Source organism: Carettochelys insculpta, chromosome 22, assembly GCF_033958435.1.
Source record: "Carettochelys insculpta isolate YL-2023 chromosome 22, ASM3395843v1, whole genome shotgun sequence".
Taxonomy (NCBI): domain Eukaryota; kingdom Metazoa; phylum Chordata; order Testudines; family Carettochelyidae; genus Carettochelys; species Carettochelys insculpta.
In genome coordinates, this window is record NC_134158.1 from 4,563,307 (window position 1) to 4,590,005 (window position 26,699).

At 53.9% G+C, this 26,699-nt stretch overlaps 2 protein-coding genes and 2 non-coding genes across 4 annotated transcripts in view; 3 read left to right on the top strand and 1 right to left on the bottom strand.

The window, feature by feature from the left end:
- LOC142024631 (uncharacterized) overlaps positions 1–26,699 on the bottom strand; it is a 72,932-nt gene that overhangs the window by 10,715 nt on the left and 35,518 nt on the right. The window contains 1 exon segment of the mRNA XM_075016772.1: positions 8,240–8,256. Within this exon segment, the coding sequence (XP_074872873.1) occupies positions 8,240–8,256 (17 nt within the window).
- On the top strand, positions 1,268–1,461 carry LOC142025338 (U2 spliceosomal RNA). Its single transcript, XR_012648625.1, has one exon. It is a non-coding gene; the product is annotated as a U2 spliceosomal RNA (small nuclear RNA).
- LOC142025399 (U2 spliceosomal RNA) lies at positions 6,203–6,396 on the top strand. Its single transcript, XR_012648670.1, has one exon. It is a non-coding gene; the product is annotated as a U2 spliceosomal RNA (small nuclear RNA).
- Positions 17,229–25,124, top strand: LOC142024878 (zinc finger protein RFP-like). Its single transcript, XM_075017184.1, has 6 exons — positions 17,229–17,645; positions 19,630–19,725; positions 20,301–20,531; positions 21,093–21,115; positions 21,744–21,859; positions 24,049–25,124. Exons 1-6 carry the CDS (start codon positions 17,229–17,231, stop codon positions 24,564–24,566), a joined length of 1,401 nt encoding a protein of 466 aa, XP_074873285.1. The 3' UTR covers positions 24,567–25,124.

The following is a 26,699-nucleotide window of genomic DNA, read 5'->3' on the forward strand; positions in this document are numbered from 1 at the left end:
GAGTGTAGACACGGCCGAAAGGTCTGACTTGTCAATTAAAACTAGTCTGTTTTGGGGAGTGGTGCTTCACCCACTGAACATGCCTTAATTGCATCCCGCTCAAGGGTGCTGTCTGCCACGGACATGCGATAAAAGGTGCAGGCGTTGTGCGTGTCCATTGGACCCTCTTCCCCACATTCTCTGTGGCTGCCTGGTGCATTTGGCTGCTTGGCAGCGCCGCCATAACGCTACCCAGGGCTGTCTGGTGAAAGGGCTCCCTCCGCCCCTTAGATCCGTAGCCGTAGACTCTTCCATCCCTGGCACTGACAGCCTCCTGCAGCCGGACATCGTCGCGACGGACGAGCAGTCCAAGAAGGTCCTCGTTGTGGACATAACGGTGCCCTTTGAGAACCGCACAGTGGCCTTCCGCAACGCCCAGGCCAAGTAATTATACAAGTATACCTTGTTGGTGAACACCCTGTGGTCCCGGGGCTACTCGGTGGAGGTCCATGCATTGCTCGTGGGGGCACTGGGTGCCTGGGGCCCCCTGAATGACGGGGTACTGCAGGCCTGTGAGGTCAGTCGCTGTTATGCTCGACTGATGCACAGGCTGATGGTGTCATTCCATCAGGTGGTCCAGGGACATTTACATGGAGCGTATCACGGGCCATCGCCAGGACTGTGACAGCTGATTACCAAGCTCCTTTGGCTTTTGCTTTTTTCTTTTTTTATCTATGATTTCTATTTTTTTTCTTTTTGTATTTTATTTTTTAAAAATAATTTTTTTTATTTTTTTTATTTTTTTTTCTCACTGGCACTTCATGGGTCGGGGATTGTTATGCACAAAGATTTTTTTTTTTTTTATTCTTTTTCCTCTCAGAGATTGGCCAAAAGGCCGATATTTTATATTGTCTGTTACTTGTAAAATATTCCCTTTTTTTTTTTCCCTCTTCTCACGGACTGGCCAATAAGCCGATATTTTATGTTGTCTATTATCTGTAAAATATTACCTCCTTTTTTTTTTCCCAGGGATTGGGATTGGTCAAAAGGCCAATATTTTATTTTGCCTGTTACCTGTAAAATATTCCTTCTTTTTCTTCTCAGGGTAGGGACTGGTCAAAAGGCTGATATTTTATACTGTCTGGTATTTGTAACTGTGTTTTGTTGATCTGAGACTAGATGGGATCCTTTTGCAAGTACTAAGATACTGTTTACTGTATACAATGCGCCATAACCCGGTCTGGTTTCTCAGATGATATAGTCTTGTGTATGTTAATTTGTAGTGCTCTTTGCTGTATTTCAAACATTCCCCAAATAAAACTCATTTAATCTGTTCTTATCAGCTTAATATCTGATACGTCCTCTATCTGAGGACTATATATTCAACGGATTTTTGGAACAGGGAGGTGGAATAGGAGCTTGCTCCATCCACTCCACGCATCGATCTGGTATTGCAGTGCTTCCAGGAATGGTGCATCTCCCTTTGGGGGGAATACAATTGTTAAAAAAATAGAATTTAACTCTAAAGGTCTTGGTTTGCTGAACTAAAAATAGAGTTCTCTGTACACGTATTCATTGAGAAAATCGTTTATGCTTTTGTATACGGGTTGTGTTTCCATTAGCCCAAGAGTTTACAGTTACCATATAAATGACTGTTTTGAAACCTGCGAAGAGAGCACTGGAATACATAGTGACAGAGAGGAAGCTGTGCTCGTCTATACACTATCAAAACAAAAAGCAGATTAGCACTATTCTTCCAAGTCCTACTTGACTGCTTTTTGTTTTGACACTGAAATACATATTTAGCACCTCTAAAAGCAGTCAAATGCACATTAAGCACCTCATTAGCAAGGGCATGGTTGGGGCACTTTGGAATTGCAGCTCTGGTCTAGGTGGGGGTCCTTTCAAAAGAACCCTGGCAACTTCGAAATCCCCTTATTCCTATCAGCAAATTAAAATAAGGGGATTTCCACGTCTGGACCAGCTGCGCAGCGCGAGCCGCTGCAATTTCCAAGTGCTGCCCCCCACCCCCCACATTCTAATCAGAGATTCATTCGTAATCTTCGAAATGGCTATTTGCATGGACATTTTGAAGTTTTGGGCTAGTGTAGACATAGCCACTTTGTTTGATGTGACTCTTGATTTCTCCCCTTCCTACCGCTCTTCTGATGTGCCCACTTTGATTCCGATTTTTCTGATTTGTCAACCTTGATGACTACTTTTGGTTGTCTGTGCCTTAAATATTGAGTCTTATGGTCTGAAGATGTAGGTCTATTCCAGAAAAGCTCACCCCTTCATCAATTATTTTGTTAGCCTTTAAAATGCTCATAGACTGCTCTTTATTTTGCAGAGAAAAGAATCCAAGTGTTTGTAAGAGGCAGGTCTGCTCTAGGTCAGCAGGCCTCCAGGGCTGGTGAAAGCAGAGGGCTGCAACTCCCCTTCATCAGCACTCCCATGATAAAAATTGTTCCAGCCCCCCTGGCCAGACCTGGTTTGTTTAACCATTAAGAACAGATTGAAACGTTTTGATTGTGCAGGTTTAAGACAAAGAGGAGACGCAACTGAAGACAGTTGGCAGTTTTTCCATGGGGCCTAAAAGGGCCTAAAAGCAAGCAAGCTGCACCCCTGTAGTCTAAAACTCTTTCAGTTCTGTGTAATGTTCACCTGGATCTGACATTGAATTCAGTGTGATGGTTTTGAAATTAACTTGCTGTTCAGTCTCAGTACTGATTGTAGCTGTGCTAATGAAAGCTCCTTGTTGTGTGAGTGAGAATGGATGCTGTACGTATGCGAGACTGTCACCAGACGTTCCAGGAAGCGATCAGGACAGACCCTTCGCGCTGCGGATCATTACAAGGTGAGCAGTGGGCAACTCTAGAGAAGGAGAGAGGCAGTGAGAAACAGTCCTCAGTCAGCAGTAGCAGGCTGGGCCAATAGAAGACGAGCCTGTAGAGTGAGAGGGAAAAGGCGAGCAGTGGGCGCATTGCCACCTAGAAAGGCTGGCGCACTCTGGGATGAAGCGGGGCTTTGCCCACGAGAGCTTATGCTCCAGAATGTTAGTCTCTGAGGTGCCCCAGGACTTGTTTTTCTTACAGTGCACTGCAGGGCATTCCCAAGGGGGTATTAACCCTGAGCGAAATGCAAGTCCCCTCTCTCATGCGCTCTGCTGCTGCTTGTCCCGCTCCCCGCCCCCGCTCCCCCCAGCTGTTGGTCACCCCTTGGGAACAAGGCTGGGATGTTGGCCCAGCTGAGTTGGTGCTTCCTCTGTAAAACCCGGGCTGAGACTCAGCCTTCCCGTTAACTTTTCCCAGGCACCTGTGGAATGAATTTGTTCCGTGCACCCCTCATGTGAAATGTGACACGTCCCCTCCATATCAGTAGTCTGACAAAGCGTGGGGGGGTGAGGTCAAGGGGTTCGGTGTGTGGGAGGGGGGCTCAGGGCTGGTGCAGAGGGTTGGGGGTGAGGGTGCTGTCTGGGCGTGCGGGCTCTGGGGTGGAGCCAGGTCTGAAGGGCTTCGGGTGCCGGCTGGCTCCGGGCTACAGCAGAGAGGACCCCACCCCAGCTCTCCCCCCGCCACAGCCCCCAGGCTGAGGCAGGGGGAGGCGCCACGTGGGGCTGGGCTGGGAGATCGACATCCCTCCCCTGCCCTCAGTGGGTCTGGGGCTGGCGGGGGCTCCCCTGGGCCGGGGGGTTCCCCAGCTGCAGCAGGTCCCTGCCAGGCTGGGGCGCCTTTCCCCTGACCGCGGCAGGCTCGGGCCAGTTGGGTCCCGCAGCGCCCTGCTTGCAGGGGACGTCGCCCCAGGTGACCTCCGAGAGCAGCGTTCACCCCCAGCGGGGCTAAGCGGCGCCACGTGTCCCCCACCCCCGGGAGCAGCCCCAGCTCCTCGCCCCCGCCGGGAGGCCCGGCCCCGGCACAGCCCAGCGCCGAGCTCCCCGCACAGCGGCCAACGCCCCATGAGCTCAGCGCCCCGGGAGGGGCTGGCCGGGGAGCCCCGTTACTCCCGGAGCAGCAGCCGGGCGGGGCGGGGCGGGGCGGGGCACGTCCCCTTCGCGTCCCGCTCCCCCAGGCGCGCGGGAGCTGCAGGGGCGGCCCCAGCGCGGCAGCGGCGGAGGGCGCCGGGCTCGAACCTCGGCTCGGGGGAGCCCGCGGCCGCGGGCGGCTTTAGCGCGCCCCCTGGCGGCGGCAGGTGGTCACTGCCGGCAGGGAGCTGAAGCCACCGAAGCAGCCGCCCGGGCTGACCAGACCCTCCCAGCACCTGGTGTGACCCAGACATTTCCCGCCCCCCGCCCCAGCGTGATCTGACCCAGAGCCCCTCCACCGCCTTCCAGCCTTGCCTGATCCAGACCCCCGCCCACAATGCATCCACCCCTCCCCCGGCACCCCCCAGTCTGGTGTGAGCCAGGTGCCCTGCTGCAAAGCCCTGAGTAGTTTCCGGGGTCTGCCATCACTCCAACTTTAGCCACGCCCTCTTGCCCTTGAGCCACGCCCCTTTCCCCAGCTGTTCCGTCCCAGCTCTGCCCACCTGTCCTTGGCAGCCGGGCCCTGGCGCGTCACTTCCGGGGGTGTGGCCTACCAAAAGCAAACCTTCGCCACAACGCCTTTTCCCTTCAGCCACGCCTCAGCCCTTTTAGCTCCGCCCACCCCTTGCACCAGAAGTCCCACCCCCTTAACCCTTTCGACCCTCCCTCCTGTCACCCGAAGTTCTACCCCAACCTTTTTAGGCCCGCCCCCTGTCACCGGCAGACGTGCCCTTGGGGGGTAGGAGTACATCGGGGTCAAGTGAGACACGTGCCTGGAAGGAAAGGGTGTCATGCGACCCCTCGAAATGTCTCTCAAAAAATTCTGTCTGAATTGTTCTGGGCTTGGAGCTTCAGGCACCTCAGTCCCCTCCTTAATAGGGCCCTGGGCACGTCCAGCGCCCTCTCACCTGCAGCAGCTCCAGCGCCGGCTGCTGACACGTCCCCTCCAGCTGTGTGTTGTTGTGGGGGACAGGGCAGTCGCCATAGCTGCATAACACATTGATTACACAGGGCTCCCTGGTGTAAAGACTTGTAAGAAAAAAGGTGGCGGTGCAGTGGTTAAGTCACTTTTCTCAGTGCCTTGGCTGTGCGGCTCTAAGTCTGGCTTGGCTAGTCCTTCCCTGCTGTTGAAAGGTAAAGGTGGTGACGAGGGTGTTTGTAAAACCCTCTCTGAGAAATACCAGGAGCTGTAATGCCAAAGTGGCAGCTGAGGCCATGCTGAGGTAAAATCAGAGGGTTCTGCCTTTGGGGGAGCCCAAGCAGTGGGGTTGGGAACCATGGTGGGTGGCTGGTAGGAGTGGTGGTGGGTGACAGTGGGAGGCTGGTCAGAAGCCCATCAGATGAGGGTGGGTGGCTTGTGGCAGCAAGGGGAGGCTGCAGACAAGTGGACAGCTGGTCCTGCCCTGGTAATGAATGTATCTGCGGGCTTTGGGTTTGGGACTGCGCTGCAGAAGGTTCACCCTGTAACTGTGTGTATGGGGTAAAGGGCCAAGAGCCCCAGCAAGAGACTGGGTTCTACTGCATATGGGGATGGGAGCTGGGGAAAGGGGGTTTGTCTCTTCTTTGCTTAGATATACTGCATCTGTCAGTGTAACCTTGGGGTAGGTAATGGTCCTTAAAGAAGCCCTTTCTATCTCAGACTGTGTGCTTGCGAGGGGGGAGAACCGCCTTCCAGGCACCCAGCATGGGGGTGAAATTGTCCCAGGCCACTGGGTGGGGGCTCGAGCTGGTTGGTTGTATCCTTGACAGGAAAACCCCACAAGAGTTGAACCCGGCCCTTCTGGCAGGCATGTGGCATGAACAGAAGGTTTCCAAATTCTTTTGCTAGTCTTTACAGTGCTACTTGACTGCTTTTTGTTTTGGTTCTGCAGTCCATCCAGGGTTAACAGCTCGATGGCGTCAGCATGCTGCAGCGAGGGGACAGGCTTCATGCAGATTAGGTGATCGCTTAGGGAGCGAAACAGCCACCACAAAGGCAGCTCGCAGGTCTGGTGGAAGAAGTCATTTTAAAGCTGAATTCTCTGGTGGGAGAGGTTTTGCTTTGACCAGCTAGAAAGGAGCTGCAGGATGAAGAGAGCCAGGTGTACTTGCCCATCTGTAAAGATCTTGTTGCAATGCTCACATGTGTTGCATTCGGGTGAGTCGTCATGCCATTGAAAAGTGTCCAGATGGGTGGGCTGTGTAAAATTTTTGGAAAATGGTATCGCTTCTCGGCCTTTTATAGGCTCAGATCAAGTGTAGTATCTGTTCTTATCAATTTAATATCTGATATGTTCTTTATCTGAGAACTCTCTATTAAATGGATTTTTAGAAGAGGGATATGGACTAGGGGCTTGCTCCATCCACTCCATGCATCGACCTGGTATTGCAGTGCTTCCAGGAGCGGTGCACTTCCCTTTTGAGGGAAACGCGTTTGGTGAAAAATTAGATTTTGGGTGTGAAGGTCTCGCTTTTCTGAACCAAAACCAGCGTTCTTAATATGCAAACTTATTCAAAGAATCATTGACGGTTTTGCTTCTAGGTTGTGTTTTTATTTGCTGTGATCTTTCAAGTTACTATATAAATGGCTGCTTTAAGAATTACTCAGGAAACGCTGAAATACGTGTTTAACATTTTGAATAATGACAGAAGCTCCTGGGTGACATGCCTGTTTGTTGTTTCAGACAATCTCCCAACCTTACGAGGTTTCTCACTAACAGGAACAGTCTATAAGCCCAGGAATAGCAGTCCTGGAACCTTTCCCTGCAACAAAGCCCGCTGCTCGCTTTCTCCACATATCTTCTCCGGAAATCCCATCACTGGACCTAATCAGGTTACTCACAGAATCACGGGCACTTTGTCATGCTCCTCTACTAACATCATATATGCCAACAGTGCCCAGGTGCTTCGTATATTGGACGGACTTCTAACTCCCTTAGACAAAGGGTCAATGGGCACAAAACAGACATCAAAACGCTCCAGATCCACAAACCAGTTAGTCAACCTTTTCATGGAATGGGGCATTCTGTCGATGACCTCAAGGGATGTGTGTTACAGAAAAGCAATTCTTGCTCCGTTTTGGAAAGAGAAACATCTGAACTGGCTTTTCTATTCAAATTCGGCACATTAACACATGGTTTCAATCATGATGGGAACTTTCTGAGTCACTATAGCGGCTTGTCTGCATACTTGGCTCAATCTAATTCTTGGCCTTCCCCCCGCGCCACCCCTCCGCTCTCTGATTTGCTCACCTTGATTATCTTTTTCCGATTTGTCCTCCTTGCTTACCGTTTTGGTTCTCTGTGCCTTAAATCTTGAGTCTGTTCTGGTCTGGCTATGGTCTGAAGAAGTGGGTCTGTCCCAGGAAAGCTCACCTAATAAACCATTTTGCTAGTCTTTAAAGTGCTACTTGACTGCTTTTTGTTTTACTATTTATCATCTGTAAAAGCAGTTAAGTGCATATTTAGCACCTCATTAGCAAGTGCGTGGCTGGGGCACTTTGGAATTGCAGCGCCGGTCTAGATGGGGGTCCTTTTCAACAGAACCCCGGCAACTTCGAAATCCCCTTATTCCTATCAGCAAATTCAAATAAGGGGATTTCCACATCTGGAGCAGCTGCGCAGCGCGAGCCGCTGCAATTTCCAAGTGCTGCCCCCCACCCCGCCCCCCCGCATTCCAAAGAGAGTCTCATTCGTAATCTTCAAAATGGCGATTTGCATGGACATTTTGAAGTTTTGGGCTAGTGTAGACATAGCCACTTTGTTTTATGTGACTCTTGATTTCTCCCCTTCCTACCGCTCTTCTGATGTGCCCACTTTGATTCCGATTTTTCTGATTTGTCAACCTTGATGACTACTTTTGGTTGTCTGTGCCTTAAATATTGAGTCTTATGGTCTGAAGATGTAGGTCTATTCCAGAAAAGCTCACCCCTTAATAAATTATTTTGTTAGCCTTTAAAATGCTCATAGACTGCTCTTTATTTTGCAGAGAAAAGAATCCAAGTGTTTGTAAGAGGCAGGTCTGCTCTAGGTCAGCAGGCCTCCAGGGCTGGTGAAAGCAGAGGGCTGCAACTCCCCTTCATCAGCACTCCCATGATAAATATTGTTCCAGCCCCCCTGGCGAGACCTGGTTTGGTTAACCATTAAGAACAGATTGAAACGTTTTGATTGTGCAGGTTTAAGACAAAGAGGAGACGCAACTGAAGACAGTTGGCAGTTTTTCCATGGGGCCTAAAAGGGCCTAAAAGCAAGCAAGCTGCACCCCTGTAGTCTAAAACTCTTTCAGTTCTGTGTAATGTTCACCTGGATCTGACATTGAATTCAGTGTGATGGTTTTGAAATTAACTTGCTGTTCAGTCTCAGTACTGATTGTATCTGTGCTAATGAAAGCTCCTTGTTGTGTCAGTGAGAATGGATGCTGTACGTATGCGAGACTGTCACCAGACGTTCCAGGAAGCGATCAGGACAGACCCTTCGCGCTGCGGATCATTACAAGGTGAGCAGTGGGCAACTCTAGAGAAGGAGAGAGGCAGTGAGAAACAGTCCTCAGTCAGCACTAGCAGGCTGGGCCAATAGAAGACGAGCCTGTAGAGTGAGAGGGAAAAGGCGAGCAGTGGGCGCATTGCCACCTAGAAAGGCTGGCGCACTCTGGGATGAAGCGGGGCTTTGCCCACGAGAGCTTATGCGCCAGAATGTTAGTCTCTGAGGTGCCCCAGGACTTGTTGTTCTTACAGTGCACTGCAGGGCAGTCCCAAGGGGGTATTAACCCTGAGCGAAATGCAAGTCCCCTCTCTCATGCGCTCTGCTGCCGCTTGTCCCGCTCCCCGCCCCCGCTCCCCCCAGCTGTTGGTCACCCCTTGGGAACAAGGCTGGGATGTTGGCCCAGCTGAGTTGGTGCTTCCTCTGTAAAACCCGGGCTGAGACTCAGCCTTCCCGTTAACTTTTCCCAGGCACCTGTGGAATGAATTTGTTCCGTGCACCCCTCATGTGAAATGTGACACGTCCCCTCCATATCAGTAGTTTGACAAAGCGTGGGGGGGGTGAGGTCAAGGGGTTCGGTGTGTGGGAGGGGGGCTCAGGGCTGGTGCAGAGGGTTGGGGGTGAGGGTGCTGTCTGGGCGTGCGGGCTCTGGGGTGGAGCCAGGTCTGAAGGGCTTCGGGTGCCGGCTGGCTCCGGGCTACAGCAGAGAGGACCCCACCCCAGCTCTCCCCCCGCCACAGCCCCCAGGCTGAGGCAGGGGTGGCGCCACGTGGGGCTGGGCTGGGAGATCGACATCCCTCCCCTGCCCTCAGTGGGTCTGGGGCTGGCGGGGGCTCCCCTGGGCCGGGGGGTTCCCCAGCTGCAGCAGGTCCCTGCCAGGCTGGGGCGCCTTTCCCCTGACCGCGGCAGGCTCGGGCCAGTTGGGTCCCGCAGCGCCCTGCTTGCAGGGAACGTCGCCCCAGGTGACCTCCGACAGCAGCGTTCACCCCCAGCGGGGCTAAGCGGCGCCACGTGTCCCCCACCCCCGGGAGCAGCCCCAGCTCCTCGCCCCCGCCGGGAGGCCCGGCCCCGGCACAGCCCAGCGCCGAGCTCCCCGCACAGCGGCCAACGCCCCGTGAGCTCAGCGCCCCGGGAGGGGCTGGCCGGGGAGCCCCGTTACTCCCGGAGCAGCAGCCGGGCGGGGCGGGGCGGGGCGGGGCGGGGCACGTCCCCTTCGCGTCCCGCTCCCCCAGGCGCGCGGGAGCTGCAGGGGCGGCCCCAGCGCGGCAGCGGCGGAGGGCGCCGGGCTCGAACCTCGGCTCGGGGGAGCCCGCGGCCGCGGGCGGCTTTAGCGCGCCCCCTGGCGGCCGCAGGTGGTCACTGCCGGCAGGGAGCTGAAGCCACCGAAGCAGCCGCCCGGGCTGACCAGACCCTCCCAGCCCCTGGTGTGACCCAGACATTCCCCCCCCCCCCCCCCGCGCCGCACAGCGTGATCTGACCCGCAGCCCCCGCCCCCCCCGCCTTCCAGCCTTGCCTGATCCAGACCCCCGCCCACAATGCATCCCCCGCCCGGCACCCGCCAGTCTGGTGTGAGCCAGGTGCCCTGCTGCAAAGCCCTGAGTAGTACAAGGGGTCTACCATCAATCAAACTTTAGCCACGCCCTCTTTCCCTTTAGCCCCGCCCCTTTCGCCAGAAGTGCCGTCCCAGCCATTTCAGCTCCACCCACCTGTCATTGGAAGTCCTACCCTGTCGTGTCACTTCCGGGGGCTGTGGCCTACCAGAATCAAACTTTAGCCACACCCCCTTTTCCCTTCAGTCACGCCCCAGCCCTTTTAGCTCCGCCCACCTCTTTCACCAGACCTCCCACCCCCTTAACCCTTTCGACCCTCCCTTCTCCAAACAGAAGTTCCACCCCAATCTTTTTAGGCCCGCCCCTTGTCACCGGAAAACGTGCCCTTTGTGGGGTAGTTGTACAGCCGAGTCAAGTGAGACACGTGACTGGAAGGAAAGGGTGTCATGCGACCCCTCGAAGGACTCGCCCCGCCACCCTCTACCAATCGGAGCGCAGCGCTACCCCCACAAAGAGGCCATCTGGCTCCAAGAGCGCGTGTTTCAGACCTGTGCAAAGGCTGAGCGGGAAGAGGGACACTTTCACCAGCCCTGCCAGGAGTTCGGACGTTGTTCATGTGCCGACGGGTCTCCGCCGCACGTGGAGAAAGCGCCGCATCCGCGGCAGCTCCGAGGGGAGCCCTTTGGCCCAACACTTGTTGACGGAGACACCGGAACCCGACCCCGAAACCCATCCGCTCTCGAGGCGGCCCGACAAGGTAGACGGCCTCTCTCTGTCCACCCCTCCGGAGGAAGGCGGCCGCAGCTCGCAGGAGTCGGACAAGGAGAACGGAAAAGAAGCCAACGAGGTAAGAGACGAATGAACGAGGTGGGGGGGGGGTGTGATGGGATTTTGTGAAAACCTAAAACGACCCCAGGATCTTGCATTATTTTCTTTCTGGGAATCTCTCCAGAGCTCGACGGGGCCTTCCTTGAGGACCCAGAGCCCCAGGACGACGTTGTGTCAGAGAACGAAGATGAAACGGGCCCACCTTGGTTTTGCTCAGCACCGATACAAACCACTGAAGATAATGCCAAGGACGACGGCGGTGAGGAATTTAGGAAGAGGCTTGGTATGGAAGTGGCTGAGCCAGTCCCACGTCGTCAGTGTAAAAAAGGTCTGCGTTCGATTGTACGCGATGCTGTTTGTGCTGTCCTCGAGCACTGCCTCCGGGAAAAGCTTTTTGAAGACTGTGAGGCCTGTGTCATAGGTGCACCAGGCCAAAGGCACCAGGACTTGGTGGCCCCTTAGAGACTAACAGAGATTTTGGAGCATGTGCTTCAAAACGTCTCTCAAAAAATTCTGTCTGAATTGTTCTGGGCCTGGAGCTTCAGGCACCTCAATCCCCTCCTTAATAGGGCCCTGGGCACGTCCAGCGCCCTCTGCCCTGCAGCAGCTCCAGCGCCGGCTGCTGACACGCCCCCTCCAGCTGTGTGTTGAGGGCGCCAGTCCGGGAAATCTTCTCCCCCAGCTGGGTGGCATTTTCCTCCCCCCTCGGCCCGATCTCCTGGGCCCGCTCTCCCAGCCGGGCCAGCAGGAGGCGCTCTTGTTCAGCCAGGAACTCCCACGCCACCAGCTGCCTCTCCACCGCCGTCTGCCGCAGGGGTGCGCAGAGGGGCCGGGCTGGCCACGGGGAGAGGGACGCAGGACGTGGGCTGTTCCGCGCTGCCCGGGGCTTTTCATTCACAACTCAGCCGGGCCTAGCCAGCTCGCAGCCCCGAAAGAAGGCGGCCCCAGCGACTCCTGTGAGGAGCAGCGAACAGGAGCAGCTCGCGGGCAGCTCGCCTTTGGGAGGAGCCACACACCTGTTCTCACCTTTCTCGTACGGGGTTTCTCTTGTGCCCTCCAAGGCGGCACTGGAAACAAATAAGGGATCTCTGTCAAGGGAGCAATGGGGAGTGACGCGGCTGGGGAGAGCTCTGGTGTTGCGACCTGCGTGGCATGTGCCGTGTTTGTCTTCCTCCCGAATGAGAGAGAGGATTTTCTCTGGCCCAGGGGGAGCTGGGAGCCATTTTAGACGAGAAGGTGAAAGGACTCGAGGCACAAATCCCAACCCTCAGGTCCCTCAGAGAAGGTGAAGTGCGACTTGGCTGCTTTTTGTTTTGACAGTGTAGAGACGAGCGGGGCTTCCTCTCTGTCACTGGGCTCCCCGTGCGCTGCGGACACACCCGCTGGGGGGTTGTGTTGAACACGTGTCCGTGGCCTCATCTGTGGTTGTGGTCACTGGGTTGTCGCACTCCCAATGGAGTCGGAGCACCTGACTGGGACCCCCCTGGGCGCAGCTGTGCGGGGGGGGGGGTCGGGCGCTGGCGGCTGGAGCCGGAACTAACCGGTTTTTCCCGCCCTTTTCCCTCAGCGTTCCATCCCCTCAGAGCTGTTTGCCCCCCAGGGCGCCAGGGGCAGGTCCCCCCCCCCAGGCGTCTGTCAGAGCCGGGGACGGACGGACGGACGTCCCAGGGCGGCTGCCCGGCTCTGCCCCCACCCCCACAGCAGCAGCGCCGTCTGGCCCAGGGCAGAGCCAGCGCGGGCGTCACGCTGCCCAGCGCCGGCCGGCTGCTGCCTGCCAAGGGAGGGGAAGGAGGAGATCGTCCTCCCACCCGCCCGTCTGTCCCCTCACGCCCCATCCGCACCCCTGCCCCGCTGCCTCCCTCAGCTCCCACCGCCCAGGGACTCCTCAGCGCCCCACGAGGCCTCCCCGCAGGCCAACGGCCGCAGGTCCTGAGCACCCGCCGCCCTGACGGACGCCACCCGGCGCTGCCCGAGGGCAGAGCTCTCCAGCCGGGGGCTGAGCGTGTGGGGTGTGCAGGGCGCTGGGCTGGGGCTGGGCTTCCTGCCCACTGCGACGTCCCCGGTCCCAGCACGGGGTGTTTTATTCCACTGACTGTTGGTTACTGATTCTCTTCCCCTCCCCCACAGCGTAAATTAACCCCTAACACACCGAATTCTGGTGTGAATCCCACTCACCGCTCCTCACTGTGGGATGCAGAGACAGAGCTGGACACAGGTATGTGTGAGACAGAGACCTGCAGAAGTGGGTCCGTCCCAGGGAAGCTCATCACCTAACACATCAGTTTTTCAGTCTTTAAAGCGCTCCCTGCTGGCAGGCGTGTGTTGCTGGAATAGAGACTCACACGGCGACCTCCCTGGTACTGTCCCTCGTTAGGGGATGAGGCAGAGGGAGGGGCCATTCGGGGTCAGCCACAGGGGACACACTCAATTGGAGGAACGGTTTTGCTTGCCCAGGAGAAGGGTGTTTAACACACTCACCCGCATCCACATCAAACTCCTGAGCCTTCCCTCGAACACCCCCACATACTGCCCAGTGTGCCCCCGACCGCCCCACCCCTCACTGCCCAGATCTCCCCACAGCCCCTCTGAGACCCCGTCTCCCACACGCCGCCCCCAGCAGCACTCCCCAGCCCTGCCGGACTGGGAATGTGTCCCCCGCTGGGCTGAGCGAGGCCGTAGGGCTGCATGGGGCTGTCTCCCCCTCACCAGCAGGACCCAGCAGCAGCAACATTTAAAGTTTTAAGTGTCCCTTGAAGGCTGGTCCCCCTGGGAGATTTGGCTCTGGTGGGAGCAGGCCCAGGGATGCAGAGTGGGGATGTCCTGAGCCGTGGGGACAGGTCAGTGGCCACCGTGATTGGACAAGTACCAGAGAGGCAGCCGTGTTAGTCTGTGTCTTCGAGAACAAGAAGTCCTGGGGCCCCTTGTAGACTAAGAGAGATTTTGGAGCATGAGCTTTCGTGGGCAAAGACCCGCTTCCCCAGATGCCTCCACGAACGCTCATGCTCCAAAGCCTCTGTGAGTCTCTAAGGGGCCCCAGGACGACTTGTTCCTGACTGGACGGGCTGTCTGGATGAGAGCAGCTGGGGTTGGCTGAAATGAGGGGCTCTTTCAATGGCAATGTACCCACTGTCGCAGGCCCAGGTGACGGACCCGGAAGCAGTGCGCCCCGGCGCTGTCCAAAGGCTGCCTGGTGGGACTAAGGGAATCACTTTGGCCTGTCCCTGCCCACGTACACACTAGCACAGCTCAGCCTTGCAGGGGGCAGCTCCCGCCTGGGGTTAGCTTTGCTACGCTCCAGGCTGATCCCAGTGGTACCTGGCAGGGACCTGCGCTGTCTGGAGCCCTGTTGTGGGGGGCCACAAAGCATTAGCGTCCACACAGTGTTCAGCTCCGTGACCTCCTCTAGTGTCGGCCGCAGCATCGATGTCTAACCCCTCGCGGAGCTGCCCAGGAGTTCTGCATCCCAGTGGGACCTCCTCTCCCTGCCGGACATGGGGCCTTTATCACAGCACTTCCCCCCAGCGGACACACTCTTTCATGGGGGCAGTGGTGCTGCTGCTTAGCAGGCAGCATGATCTAGAGGGTAGGGCCCTGACAGGACAAGGCATATTTGGCTTCTATGATGACCTCAGCCACTGACATGCTGGGTAACCCTCAGTAACTCACTGCCTTGCTTTGTGCCTCAGTTTCCCTTCTTACCCTTTGTCTTCTCCATTTTAACCAAACCCCTCAGGGCCAGGATGTCCCTCAGCGTGTGTTGTGTGGAGCCCAGATCTGAGCTGGAGTTTCTCAGGGCTACTCTGCTGCAAACACAGGTAATGGGGTAACAACTTTCTAACCGGTAAAAATCATTGCGTTGTGCTGTTCTTAAAACAGGGATTACACAAAGTACCATTGGATGTTATTTACTATTTGTACATATCTATTAAGGACTGTCTTGTATTCACGTGCGTTGCGGCTTTTGAAGTTTGGCTTTTGGAGCTGAATTTGAAAACAATGGCTCTTGTTGCTATTTCGGTTGCAGACTCCTGCACAAAGGGCTACGTCGCAGCTTCAGGGGCAAATTCTAAGAATGAGCACCGGGGAGATGCCACCTGGTGACCTTTGCCACTACTTTTTGGTAAACAAGAGAACGGATGTACCTGGGCCATGATATTGTTGGGCACCTGCTGAGGCTTCACAAGATAAGGGCCACCAATATACCTCAGTGTGCGGTTACAAGAGCAAAGCTGGAACATGAGATCCAGATATTTTTATACTCACCTAACAGGCTATTTATACACTTATTTAAATCCATATTCGTAAGTGTCTGCCTACAATAGTAACACCTACCTAACATGGACACAGAGGCTACGTCTACACGTGCACCCTACATCGAAGTAGCTTATTTCGATGTTGCGACATCGAAATAGGCTATTTCGATGAATAACGTCTACACGTCCTCCAGGGCCGGCAACGTCGATGTTCAACTTCGACGTTGCGCAGCCCGACATCGAAATAGGCGCAGCGAGGGAACGTCTACATGCCAAAGTAGCACACATCGAAATAAGGGAGCCAGGCACAGCTGCAGACAGGGTCACGGGGCGGACTCAACAGCAAGTCGCTCCCTTAAAGGGCCCCTCCCAGACACACTTTCATTAAACAGTGCAAGATACACAGAGCCAACAACTAGTTGCAGACCCTGTATATGCAGCACGGACCCCCAGCTGCAGCAGCAGCAGCCAGAAGCCCTGGGCTAAGGGCTGCTGCACACGGTGACCACAGAGCCCCGCAAGGGCTGGAGAGAGAGTATCTCTCAACCCCCCAGCTGATGGCCGCCATGGAGGACCCCGCTATTTCGATGTTGCGGGACGCGGATCGTCTACACGTCCCTACTTCGATGTTGAACGTCGAAGTAGGGCGCTATTCCCATCCCCTCATGGGGTTAGCGACTTCGACGTCTCGCAGCCTAACGTCGATTTCAACTTCGAAATAGCGCCCAACACGTGTAGCCGCGACGGGCGCTATTTCGAAGTTACTGCCGCTACTTCGAAGTAGCGTGCACGTGTAGACGCAGCTAGAGTGTGAGCTCTGCAGGCCATTTGCATTACTGCTAAAATAGACCAAAACAGCCTAAAATGGGGTAACTAGGGAAAACAGGCCAACTCCTCTTGCAAGCTAGAAATCCAACAAATGTACCCCGATTAATAAATGTGTGAGCTATTACGCTTCAGGGTCGTGGTGTTCTTGTGATTATCCAGGCACCTACATATTTGACCAGGTGATGCTCTGCATTGCAACATCTCTGCCCCTCCATGAATCCCACCCAGTCATTGAAATTAGAAGCTCACAGAAGAAGAGTTGCAGTCCTGGCTGAGGGTGGGGTTGCTCAGGGAATCTCCTTTCCCCAGGGCAGGAATCTGCTACTTGTGGCTCCGGAGCCACGTGGTGCTCCTTAAGGACTTCTTTGTGGCTGCCAATGTTGTAATTGCCAAGTAAAAAAAAAAAAAAGTAAACCTCCTGATTATTTTTGAAAAACGGTGAACATCTAAAAGCCCCCCACTAAAGCCCCAGCACTACCTAGAAAAGGACACGTGCTCTTGAAATGTTGGATCAAACGGAGAGAGAAACTTTCTGCATCTCCGGGTCTCCGGTCACTGAACGACAATTCCCTGATGCCCGATTGTCTGAGCCCCCAGGTATTTCCCACAACTGTGAAAGGGAGGGAAAAAATCTTTAAAAACCACTTAGGGCCCTTTATTCTGTGCAGCTGAGAACATTTCACCGCGAAATAATGAGAAATGCTGACAAAGAAACACCCGTGTCCCCCTCCAAGCAGAGCCGTGAATTCTGCCAGACTGGCGGCCCCCTTAGACACACGGCCCCGGCCCCTGCCCTGCGCCACAGGGGGAGGCTGACGTCCGGGGGAGCCTCTGTGAGCACAGGTGCGGGGAGGGAGCACTCCAGAGACGCGCTGCCCACACCACAACTTTAACTGCCAAGTGGGTGTCCCCGGCCCCTCCCGGCCCCTCTGGGTGGCCTCCCTGCGCCCTCCCCCACAGGCACCAGCACCCCTGGCAGTGACTCCCCACACCTGAAACTGGCCCGAGTGGCCCCTTTCCCGCAACAGCCTCCAGGGCTCTGACTTCAGTTGGGGCCTGTTAGTCTGTTTCAGAGGCTGCGGCACCTGGAAGATAAACAGAGTTTGTTTGTTCTCCGGCGGCCCATGAGCGCTTAGGCCAGTCAATGAGCTCGTGGGAGTCCCAGGGCCCCGGTGTTTCCGTGAGCTCCTCCCAGCCCAGCAAACAGCCTGAGTCAGATCCAGGCAGGGAAACACCCACTCGCTGCAGCGCATGAGCCTGTTCCTGAGCTCAGGGAAGTGAAACTCACCCTGTTCCCAGCCCAGAGGGAGCCATGGCTGCAGGGAGCCCCCTGCAAAGTCTCCAGGAAGAAGCCACATGTCCCGTCTGTCTGGAGTATTTCACAGCCCCGGTCACTCTGCAGTGTGGGCACAACTTCTGCCGAGCCTGCATCAGCCAGTACTGGGAGGGACCCGACCCAGCCGCCTCCTGCCCTCAGTGCAGAGAGACTGTGCAGCAGAGAAGCCTCCGGCCCAACAGGCAGCTGGCCAATGTTACAGAAATAGCCAAACGGCTGAGTTTGCAGGCAGCGAAGGGAGCAGGAGGGGACGGGGTGTGTGGGGAGCACCAGGAGGCTCTGAAGCTGTTCTGTGAAGAGGATCAAACCCCCATCTGTGTGATCTGCAGAGAGTCCCGGGCTCACCGCGCTCACACTGTGGTTCCCATCCAGGAGGCTGCCCAGGAGTACAAGGTACAGAGCTGCTGTCCAGGCTGATGGGTGATAACTTTGCGTTTTACTGACAAGTCAATGGCACCATTCCAGTGTGTGCAGCCTGCAGGGCCTGAAAGTTGCTGTACAAATTAGTGATGCTCCAGCCTGGCAAAAAGGCAACAAAGAAAGTTTTTAAGTTTGTCTTGTGAGGGACACCCCTCCCCCCTGTGCTGTATGGAAAATGGGCTGTGACTGTAAATCTGTATAACTTAGAGATACTTTGAACAAAAGATGGTTTGTAACCGGTTACATTTAATGTTCAAACCTGCTGAGTGTGTAATTGTTGTGAGTAGTTGGAAATACGCCGTGTGTGCTTGTTTAGAGTTAGAGGTGCTAATAACAGCCATTGCTGGAGATTCTGGGGTTAGTTTTCCTCATGACTGAGCAATTAACCTGAGGGCTAGTAAATGGCTTGTTGTTCTGTAGGTCTGGGAGGTGGCTGGTTTAAAGACATGTAACTGTGCCACCTGGTGCAGGCCTCCATTTTGGGGGGATGCTTAACGGATGCCTGTTGGGGTGGAGTGGGGAGAAAGGGAGTCCATGTTAGCAATAGGTGTTTTTCAGCCCAGTGTTTTAGCCAGCTTCACTTTTTGCTTCTAGCCTGCCTTCGAAATAGCCTGACATCCCCTGCGGCTACGTCTGCTCTTACTGGGAATGTTGACTGCTGTTACACAACTTTAGTTACACCAATTGCAAACCTAAAATTGATTTTGCAGCTGTCGACTTTGGTCCCTGTTCTCACTGCCGAATGTTGATGGGAGCGCTCCTCCGGTCGGCAGTCCTTAATCTTTGTGGTTTGCAAGGAGTTCTGGGGGCAACCTAAACCCCAGAATGAGCCATTTCACGCAGGTGCAAAACAGCGCCCCAGAAGATCATCCCTTCTGTGACCCGTGTAGACCTGCCCTAAGGCTGTGTCCGCACTGCAGGTTTTTCAGAAATAACTTTTCTCAATGTTCTAACAGGTAAATAAGTTATTTCTGAGACGAGCGCTCACACTGCCAGAGCATTTCAATCTGGAGCATTCACACTAGAGCGCCCAGATTTGACATAAGAGCTAGGATGGGATGTCTCCCAAGAGGCCAATTAAGTCTTAATTTCCTCTCCTTCATACACACTGAGTCAGTTTCAAATTCGAAAGGGGGAGGAGGTCAGTGGAAGTTGTTTGTTTTGGGGGAGTTACTGTTTTGAGTTAAATGCCCTGTTAGACCAGACTAGCAAGGTTTGCAGCGTGGGCACAAGGGTTTGTGGGATCTGCCCCCCACCTATAAAGGGGCTTTTCTGGGAAAACAAAACAAAACCAAAACCAGTGTAGACAAGTCCTAAGAAACACAGAGAACGTTACTGGAGACCCAGGCTGGGATGAGATTCTTTTCGACGTAAAGATTTTACCTGCGATAAAGGCAGCTGTGACGCTATGAGGCCCATCTCACCAGCACTGAGCAGTGAAGAGAAGCAGCCGTTGCGAGGGAAAGACGCGCTGCTGAAGGCCCCAGGCCCAGCAGGGAGAGGAGGTTCCCACTGGGAGGCTGAACTCCTGCGCAGCTCCACGAGGGATTAAACTCAGATGCTGCGGCCGGCACTAGAGGAGGTCACTGGGCTGAACGCTGTGTGGGCCTCAGGTGCCCTCAGCCCACCCACAACAGGGCTCAGATGGAGCAGCTGATTCACCCCCATGTGACTCCAGTGCCCTGGAATGTGCTGCACCTCTCCGCAATTCGCAAGTACCCACAAAGCTTGGGCAGAATCCAGATCTCCCACAAATTACTAAAAAGCCCTAATGTGAATTAGTATCACGTCTGGCTGTGACCAGCCTTGGGTCTGCATTAATAACGTGTCCTCTCCCGGGGAGTCTCGATGTCATCAAGCAAATAAAACTAAAAGTTATCTTGAGTTATCTTGGTGGAGAGAAATACCCAGCGCTCAACCCAAAGTAAAACCTCCCAAATCCTTTCTATTTCCACAGGAAAAAATCCAGGACCGTTTGAAGACTCTGAGAGAAGAGAGAGAAAAGCTGCTGGGACTGAAAGTGACTGGAGAGGGGAAAACCCAGGAGTACCTGGTAGGTGCCGATAGTTATGAACCACCAGGGCTGGCAGAGGGAGGTCTGTTTGGAGGCAGACTCCTGTGGGGCCTTGGTGAAGGAGGGATAGTGAGTGTCTCTGTGGTAGGGGATTGCTGGGTTAAAGCCATGGGAAGACAAGCCCTAAGCTTCCATTGCAGGGGATGAGTTAGTATCTATCCCTTGTGGCTTTCCCACAAATCCTCCCCAAGGGAACTCACTGTCCCCAAGAAGCGCTGCCTGCTGTGTCTGTTCACTTCCTTCTTTTTCCTCCACTTGCATCTCTGTCAGTGCGGTGCTGAGCCCGGCCTCCTGCTGCTCGGAGTCTGAACTCCCAGAGGCCATGAATGACAGAATGTGCTAACTGGCAACCTTGGTAACCTCCCTTTCAGAGATAACAGGGGACAAAGGGGGAAACTCAGAGAGACTCTTCTGCCTTGTGTGCACAGAACAGAGTCAAAAGTCAGATATTGGGTTTTTCAAAGACATTCTCCCTACTGCGCACTCAGCTCCCCATGACAAGGCCCCAGGCCCCACCCATGGCCCTGACCAGCCCTTCCCCTGTCTTCCTACAGAGACAGACACAAAGGGAGAGGCAGAAAATCGTGTGGGAATTCCAGCAGCTGCGGCAGTTCCTGGAGGAACAAGAGCGACTCCTGCTGGCCCGGCTGGAGAAGCTGGAGGAGGAGATTGTGAGGACCCAGAATGACAGTGTCAGTGAACTCTCTGCGCAGATTTCCCGTCTCAGTGAGCTGATGGGTGAGCTGGAGGGGAAGTGTCAGAAGCCAGCGAGTGAATTCCTGCAGGTGAGACTGAGGGAGACACAGAGACTCTGTGTGTGCCCCAGGGCTGGAGATCCCAGAGAAAAAAATAAGTTGTTGCTTTGCACCCACCAGCCACAGCTCCTCCACTTCTCCCTGCACGTCCTGCCTGCCACAGTCAGCTGTGGGGAGGAAAGGATCAGGTCCAGGGTGTGCTGGAGGGAGGGGATGGGCACAGGTGGGGAAGGGGAAGTGTGGGGGCAGGAAGAGGTGGGGCAAAGAGTGGCATTGCCGGAGGGGGTGGAGTGGGAGTGGGGTTCTGCATCCCCTGGGAGAAGTGGAAGCTGGTGCCTATGGCTACAAACATCCCAGCTCCCCTCACAGGGAAGGGAGGCTCCTGAATCATAAGCTCTGGGGTCCAGCAGTCTGAGGTCTTGAGTTACAGACACAGAGATATTAGAGATGGCAAAGCCCCATGAGCTCAGGGAATCCAAGGCCCTGGGGCCAGGGCAGGGCCCCTCTTCCCTAGATTTGCAAACTCCCTTCCCTGGGATCCCCTGTGCGTGTTGTGTGGGACTAAGATTCTTTTCTCTCCTTCCCTTGTAGGACGTCAGAAGCACCTTGAGCAGGTACGTGGCTCTCCGTCCCCCTCACACCTCTCAGTGTTGGGAAATATCTTGGAGGTGGTGTTACCACTGAATCTCCCCAGGACTCTATGGTGAGATGTTAGGGGAAGGTCCCATCTAAGCTACAAATTTCCCTGATCACCTCCAGCCTGAGGGTCTCACCCTTGCACAGACTTTCCAATTATCCCCTCAATGGCAAAGTCTGACCTCAAGTATTCCCTAGAGGTGTCACCTCCCTGGGGGACCGGCTGCCCCAGGACTATGAGGCTGGAACATCGGCTTGTCACTGCTGGGCACTGGGTGAATTGGTGTCTGAGTCTAGTTCCTAGTGGGCAGATTTGTACAGCACTTCCACTGGCAGCATCCTGTCCCTCAGAGCCTGGAGGCCAAGGTGTGAATGGGCCATGGAGACGCAATTCCCCTTTTGTCCCCAGAGCTGGTCTCTCCAGGCCGTAGTTCTAGAATCTGAATGGGGCCTGCGAGGGGAATGTTGCAGGGCCCTGGGCTGTGCTGCACCTGCTCTCAGGCTGGGAGAGGCAGAGGGATTCTAACTCCCAGCCCCTCAGAGCAGCGACTCACTGGCAAGAACTGAAGAACCGAGTCACTAAATTCTGATGTTGTTTCTGTCCAGGTGTGAGAAGGGGAAGTTCCAGCCGCCAGAGGAGATTTCCCCTGAACTGGAAGGACAAGTCAGTGGTTTCTCCATGAAAACTGTTGCTCTCTCCGAGACTCTGAGCAAGTTCAAAGGTACGTAGAAGAGATCTCGGAGGGCAAAGCGAGTTAAGCATCTGGAACAGTGCCAAATGCCAAAGTCTCTGGTCAACTGGTTCACAATGAGGTTTGGCTTCTATTTAATTGTGGGGTGAGACTGGTACAAACTTGAGGTCCACCACTCAGGTTGATTAATTAAAAAACGTATTTGTTCCAAAAGGATGCTGTGCAGTTCCAGTTACCATCAGACACAGAGTGGCAGCCATGTTAGTCTGTATTCTAGCAATACTAAAAAGCAGTCTAGTCGCACTTTAAAGACTAACAAAATAATGTATTAGGTGATGAGCTTCTGTGCGACAGACCTACTTCTTCAGATCAGAGCCTTATGAGCACAGACTCAGTATATAAAGCACAGAGGTCCAAAAATTGTTATCAGCGTTGACAAATCAGAAAAATTGTTATCAAGGTTGGCAAATCAGAAGAGTAGAGGGACGGCAGAGGGTGTGATGTGGGGAAGTTAAGAGTTAAATAAAGCATCAAAGTATGTAAAAGAGTCCTTATAATGGGTCAGGTAATTGCTGTCCCTCTTCAAAACATGGGTTAATGTTTCAAATTTGAATATGAATGTTAGTTCTGAGCATTCTCTCTGTAGACACTTGTTAAAGTCCCTTTTCAATAGAACACAAACTTTCAGGTCTTAAACAGGATGGCCCACTCCATTAAAGTGCTGGCTGACAGGTTTGTGTATTTGGAATTGTTTGATGTCTGTTCTATGTCCATTCATTCTTTGTGGAAGAGTGTTTGCAGTCTGTCCTATATACAGGGTGTGTGGGCATTGTTGGCAGATGATGGCATATATGATGATAGTTGAGGGCCAGGAGAATGTGTCCAGGATTCTGTAATTAACGTGGTTTGGTCCAGTGATGGTATCTTTGTCCAGAATAGCTATGTGGACAAAGTTGGCAACAGGGCTTGTTGCAAGGAAAAGTTCCAGGATTAGTATTATTGTGGTTTAGCCTGTGGTTGCTGGTGAGAATTCTCATAAGGTTGGGAGGTTGGCTATAGGAAAGAACAGGCCTGTCACCTAGAGCCTTCTGGAGTGTGGCATCATGATTTAGGATAGGTTGTAGGGCTTTAATGATGCGTTGCAGTGGTTTGACTTGGGGGCTGCAGGTGATGACCAGTGATGTTCTGTTATTGGCTTTTTTGGGCCTGTCTTGGGGTAGTTGGCTTCTGGGTATTCGTCTGGCCCTGTTGATTTGTTTTTAAACTTCTCCTGGTGGGTAATTCAGGTCTATGAATGTTTGGCAGATTTTGGAGTTTTCGGTCTCTGTCAGTAGGATCAGAGCAGATGTGATTGTATCTCAGGGCTTGACTGTAAATGATGGATTGTGTTGTGTTACCATTAGAGTGAGAAATGACAGAAACATGGAAAGAAATACTACCCATTTGCCTCCTCCTGCGGTATAGGCAGGCTGTGCTGCATTTCCCCTGAGATGCTCTAACTATCCCTTACACTATCTACAATATTACGCACATCCTGTTTATATATTGACTAGCAGATTAATCCATCATTGCTTCGGTTCTTAAGTCAGTTGGGGCTGGTTTGAAAATGAAGGAAAAAGATTCACGCTTTATTGAAATGATTGTATTTTTCAAAATTACAGTGTTGTTTTGATTGTTAATTTTTATGATGGATTTTTTTAAAAAAGGATTGTTAACATATTTCCATTAAATTTTTTAGTACAGAGGGAAACTTCACGATGTGTATATTTATTTTTTGTCACTATAAACTATTTCCATTCAGTTTTAACAAAAAAGGGCACCAGTTAATGTGGTTTCCAGTAACATTTTCTTTTAGTTTTCAAACCTTTCAGATTTAAGGTGTGGAGGAGGGGAGCTCTGCCAATGGTCACTGAGTTGGACCATCTGCTGGGGCTCCCAGTCTCTAGTCCCTCCCCAGGGAGAGGTGGGGGCAGGAGGGGAAAGATCCTGAGCCCCAGGTCTGGCCCAGCCGATCCTTTCACCCTGTCCCTGACCCGTCCCTGCCTGTGAGTGACTCTCCCCAGCCCTGGGCTGAGATCTCAGAGCTGTCGGGCACAGCCTGGGGGAAGGAGATTCCCTGAGTCACTCTCCAGCTGGGCCCGATTCTGTCACTGACCCCATCAAACCCTCCCCCAGGGCTGAGCTCTGCCCGTCACGCTCTGATTCTCTCTCCCCTGCAGCCAATGTGACTCTGGATCCAGACACCGCTCATCCCCACCTCGTCCTGTCTGAGGGTGGGAAAAGTGTGAGATGGGAACATACACGACAGCGCCTGCCCAACAACCCAGAGAGATTCGACGCTGAGCTCTGTGTGCTGGGCTGTGAGGGGTTCACCTCGGGGAGACATTGCTGGGAGGTGGAGGTGGGGGATGGGTTGTTCTGGGCTGTGGGGGTGGCCAGAGAATCTGTGAGGAGGAAGGGATGGATCAGCCTCAGCCCTGAGGGGGGGATCTGGGCTGTGGAGAAGTGGGATGGTCAGTTCCAGGCTCTCACCTCCCCTGAGACCCCCCTGACCCTTAGCCGGGCTCCCCGCAGGATCCGGGTGTGTCTGGACTGTGACCGGGGGCAGGTGACATTTATCGATGCTGGTGCCGAGGCCCCGATCTTCACTTTCCCGCCGGGCTCTGTCCCTGGGGGGAGAATCCGGCCCTGGCTGGGGGTGTGGCACCATAGCTCCCAGCTCCAACTGTGTCCCTGAAATCAGCCTCTCTAGCCTCAGTCTCAGTGGGGGGCTGGAGGGACCCCACTGAGCAGGGAACCAAACTCTCCACTCTGCCCCCAGGAACTGATGCCGGGAAATGAAAAAGGACAAAACACATCAGAATTGTCTTTCCTGCTTTATTTACTGGAAATACCTGACAGACCCCAGTGAGATCTTAGGACACAGATCGGTACAAATCGCATCCAGCTCCCCACCCCACCCTCTGGTGACCCTCATTAATTAATTGTGTCCTGCCCCTGCAGCGGCCTGGCTGTTAGTTCTGCCCCTGCCCAGCCCCACATCTGCCCCTCAGGGCCCCTCCTAAAGCCCCAGGGACAGGAGGGGGAGAGAGATGAGCCCCTCCAGCCCCAACAGCGAACAGACCAGCACGTCCCTGTGCTGAGGTGGGGCATTACTGGAGTGTAAAATGAACATGCAAAATATGATTGCAATCGCTCTTCTCTGCTTGTACCAAATCTTCTGCCAGCTAGGCCAAGGGAGGTGTCTGGTGATTCGCTGAATCTCTTTATTCGGCTCAGATGTTTGTATTATTGTTGTTACCCTTCTGCCGGAAGGAATTGGCAGCAACCAGGGCCGGGTTCAACATCGAGAGGTTCCTTTCATCCATCTCACACAGAACCAGGTCAAGCCCCCAGCCAGTAGCCTGGGAATGTCACACACCCCTGGGGGCCTCGGAGAGGCAACGCTTCCCCCCTCGCAAGCACAAAGTCTGAGTGCAGAAATGGACTTTCAATAAAAGAGGCAGAAAAGTCAATTAGCATAAGCTTGGGAAAATCCCACACCCAGAGTTCATAACCAGTTCTCAAGTAACTGTCCCAGCTCAGATGCATTGAGCAGTGTCCTTGGCCTCTCAGGCTCTCCAGTCCAGTACTGTGACCAGCCAATCCACACACCCAACTTTCTCCCTACCCCCACTTCAAATGCCCCACTTACAACTTGGTCCAGTCCCTGTGGGCACTGACACCTCACGCTGATGCTTTCCCTCACGGAACCTGAGACAAGGCCACCTTTGCGCCCGTCCGGCGTTCTGCTTCCTCCTACCAGCCGTCCATGGGTCGTGCCTTCTGTCCATCCGCTGCTCCTCCTCCCGGCCACCCGCCAGTCCTGCCATACACTGCTCCTCCTACCAGCTGCTCGCCGGTCACACCATCCAGTGCCATGGTGGGTCTGGCCTGAGGCAAAACCCTGTAATTTCAGCACTTGGTGGCCTCAGCTGCCCCCCTGTAGTTTCAGCTCTGGATAGCCACCAAAGTGGAGTCTCACAAAAATACTCTTATGCAGCACTATCTTTTAACACAGGAGAGGACTACTCAGACCAAACTTAGAGCTATAGGACCAAGGAATAGGTAGGGCCACGGCACTCAGCTACCTGGTTCAAACCATACGCCCCACCCCCTGCATATTTGCTTTATAATATTTCAAACCAGGGAGCTCTGTGTAATCCATGTCTTTTGCAGTTATATCGACTGCCCTGCCCGCCCCCCCCAACGACTTGGAAAATTGGTGAGATTTCACAATTCTCATACTGAGTGTTCGCATAAATTGTGATTCTACAACAATGTGTTTACAATAGACAAAATCTCATTGCTTCATTGATACCCATCACTCTTTGTTTGCCAGGTATCACATATGCACCCCTTTGCATTCTCATGCAAATAATCTCTGGGAGACACATTCCTCCCACCCTTCAGCAGCATTGAGTTCCTGCTGGCACATTCCTTCCAGAAATATTCAGAATAACGCCTCCATGCTGCAGGGAAAATAAGCAAAACTTATTCCCAAATAGTGTCTCCACACACAGTAGAGCCTCTTGTGGATTAGAGTCCCTGAAAGCACAGCTTCCCGGGGCTCTAATCTGAAATACCACGTCTACACAGCAAAGTTATTTCAGAATAAATATTCCATAGTAGCTCATTTTGAAATAGACCGTCGTCCTGTTTACACAGCCCCTAGTTTGGAATGGGCCCTGTTCTTCATGGAATGAGTTTGACCAAATTTGAAATAAGCCCTTCGCTATTTCGAAATAATTTTGCAATAGTGGTTTTGCTGTGTAGACACTCGCAAAGTTATTTGGGAAGAGTGGCTGTTATTCCTCAATAAGTTTGCTGC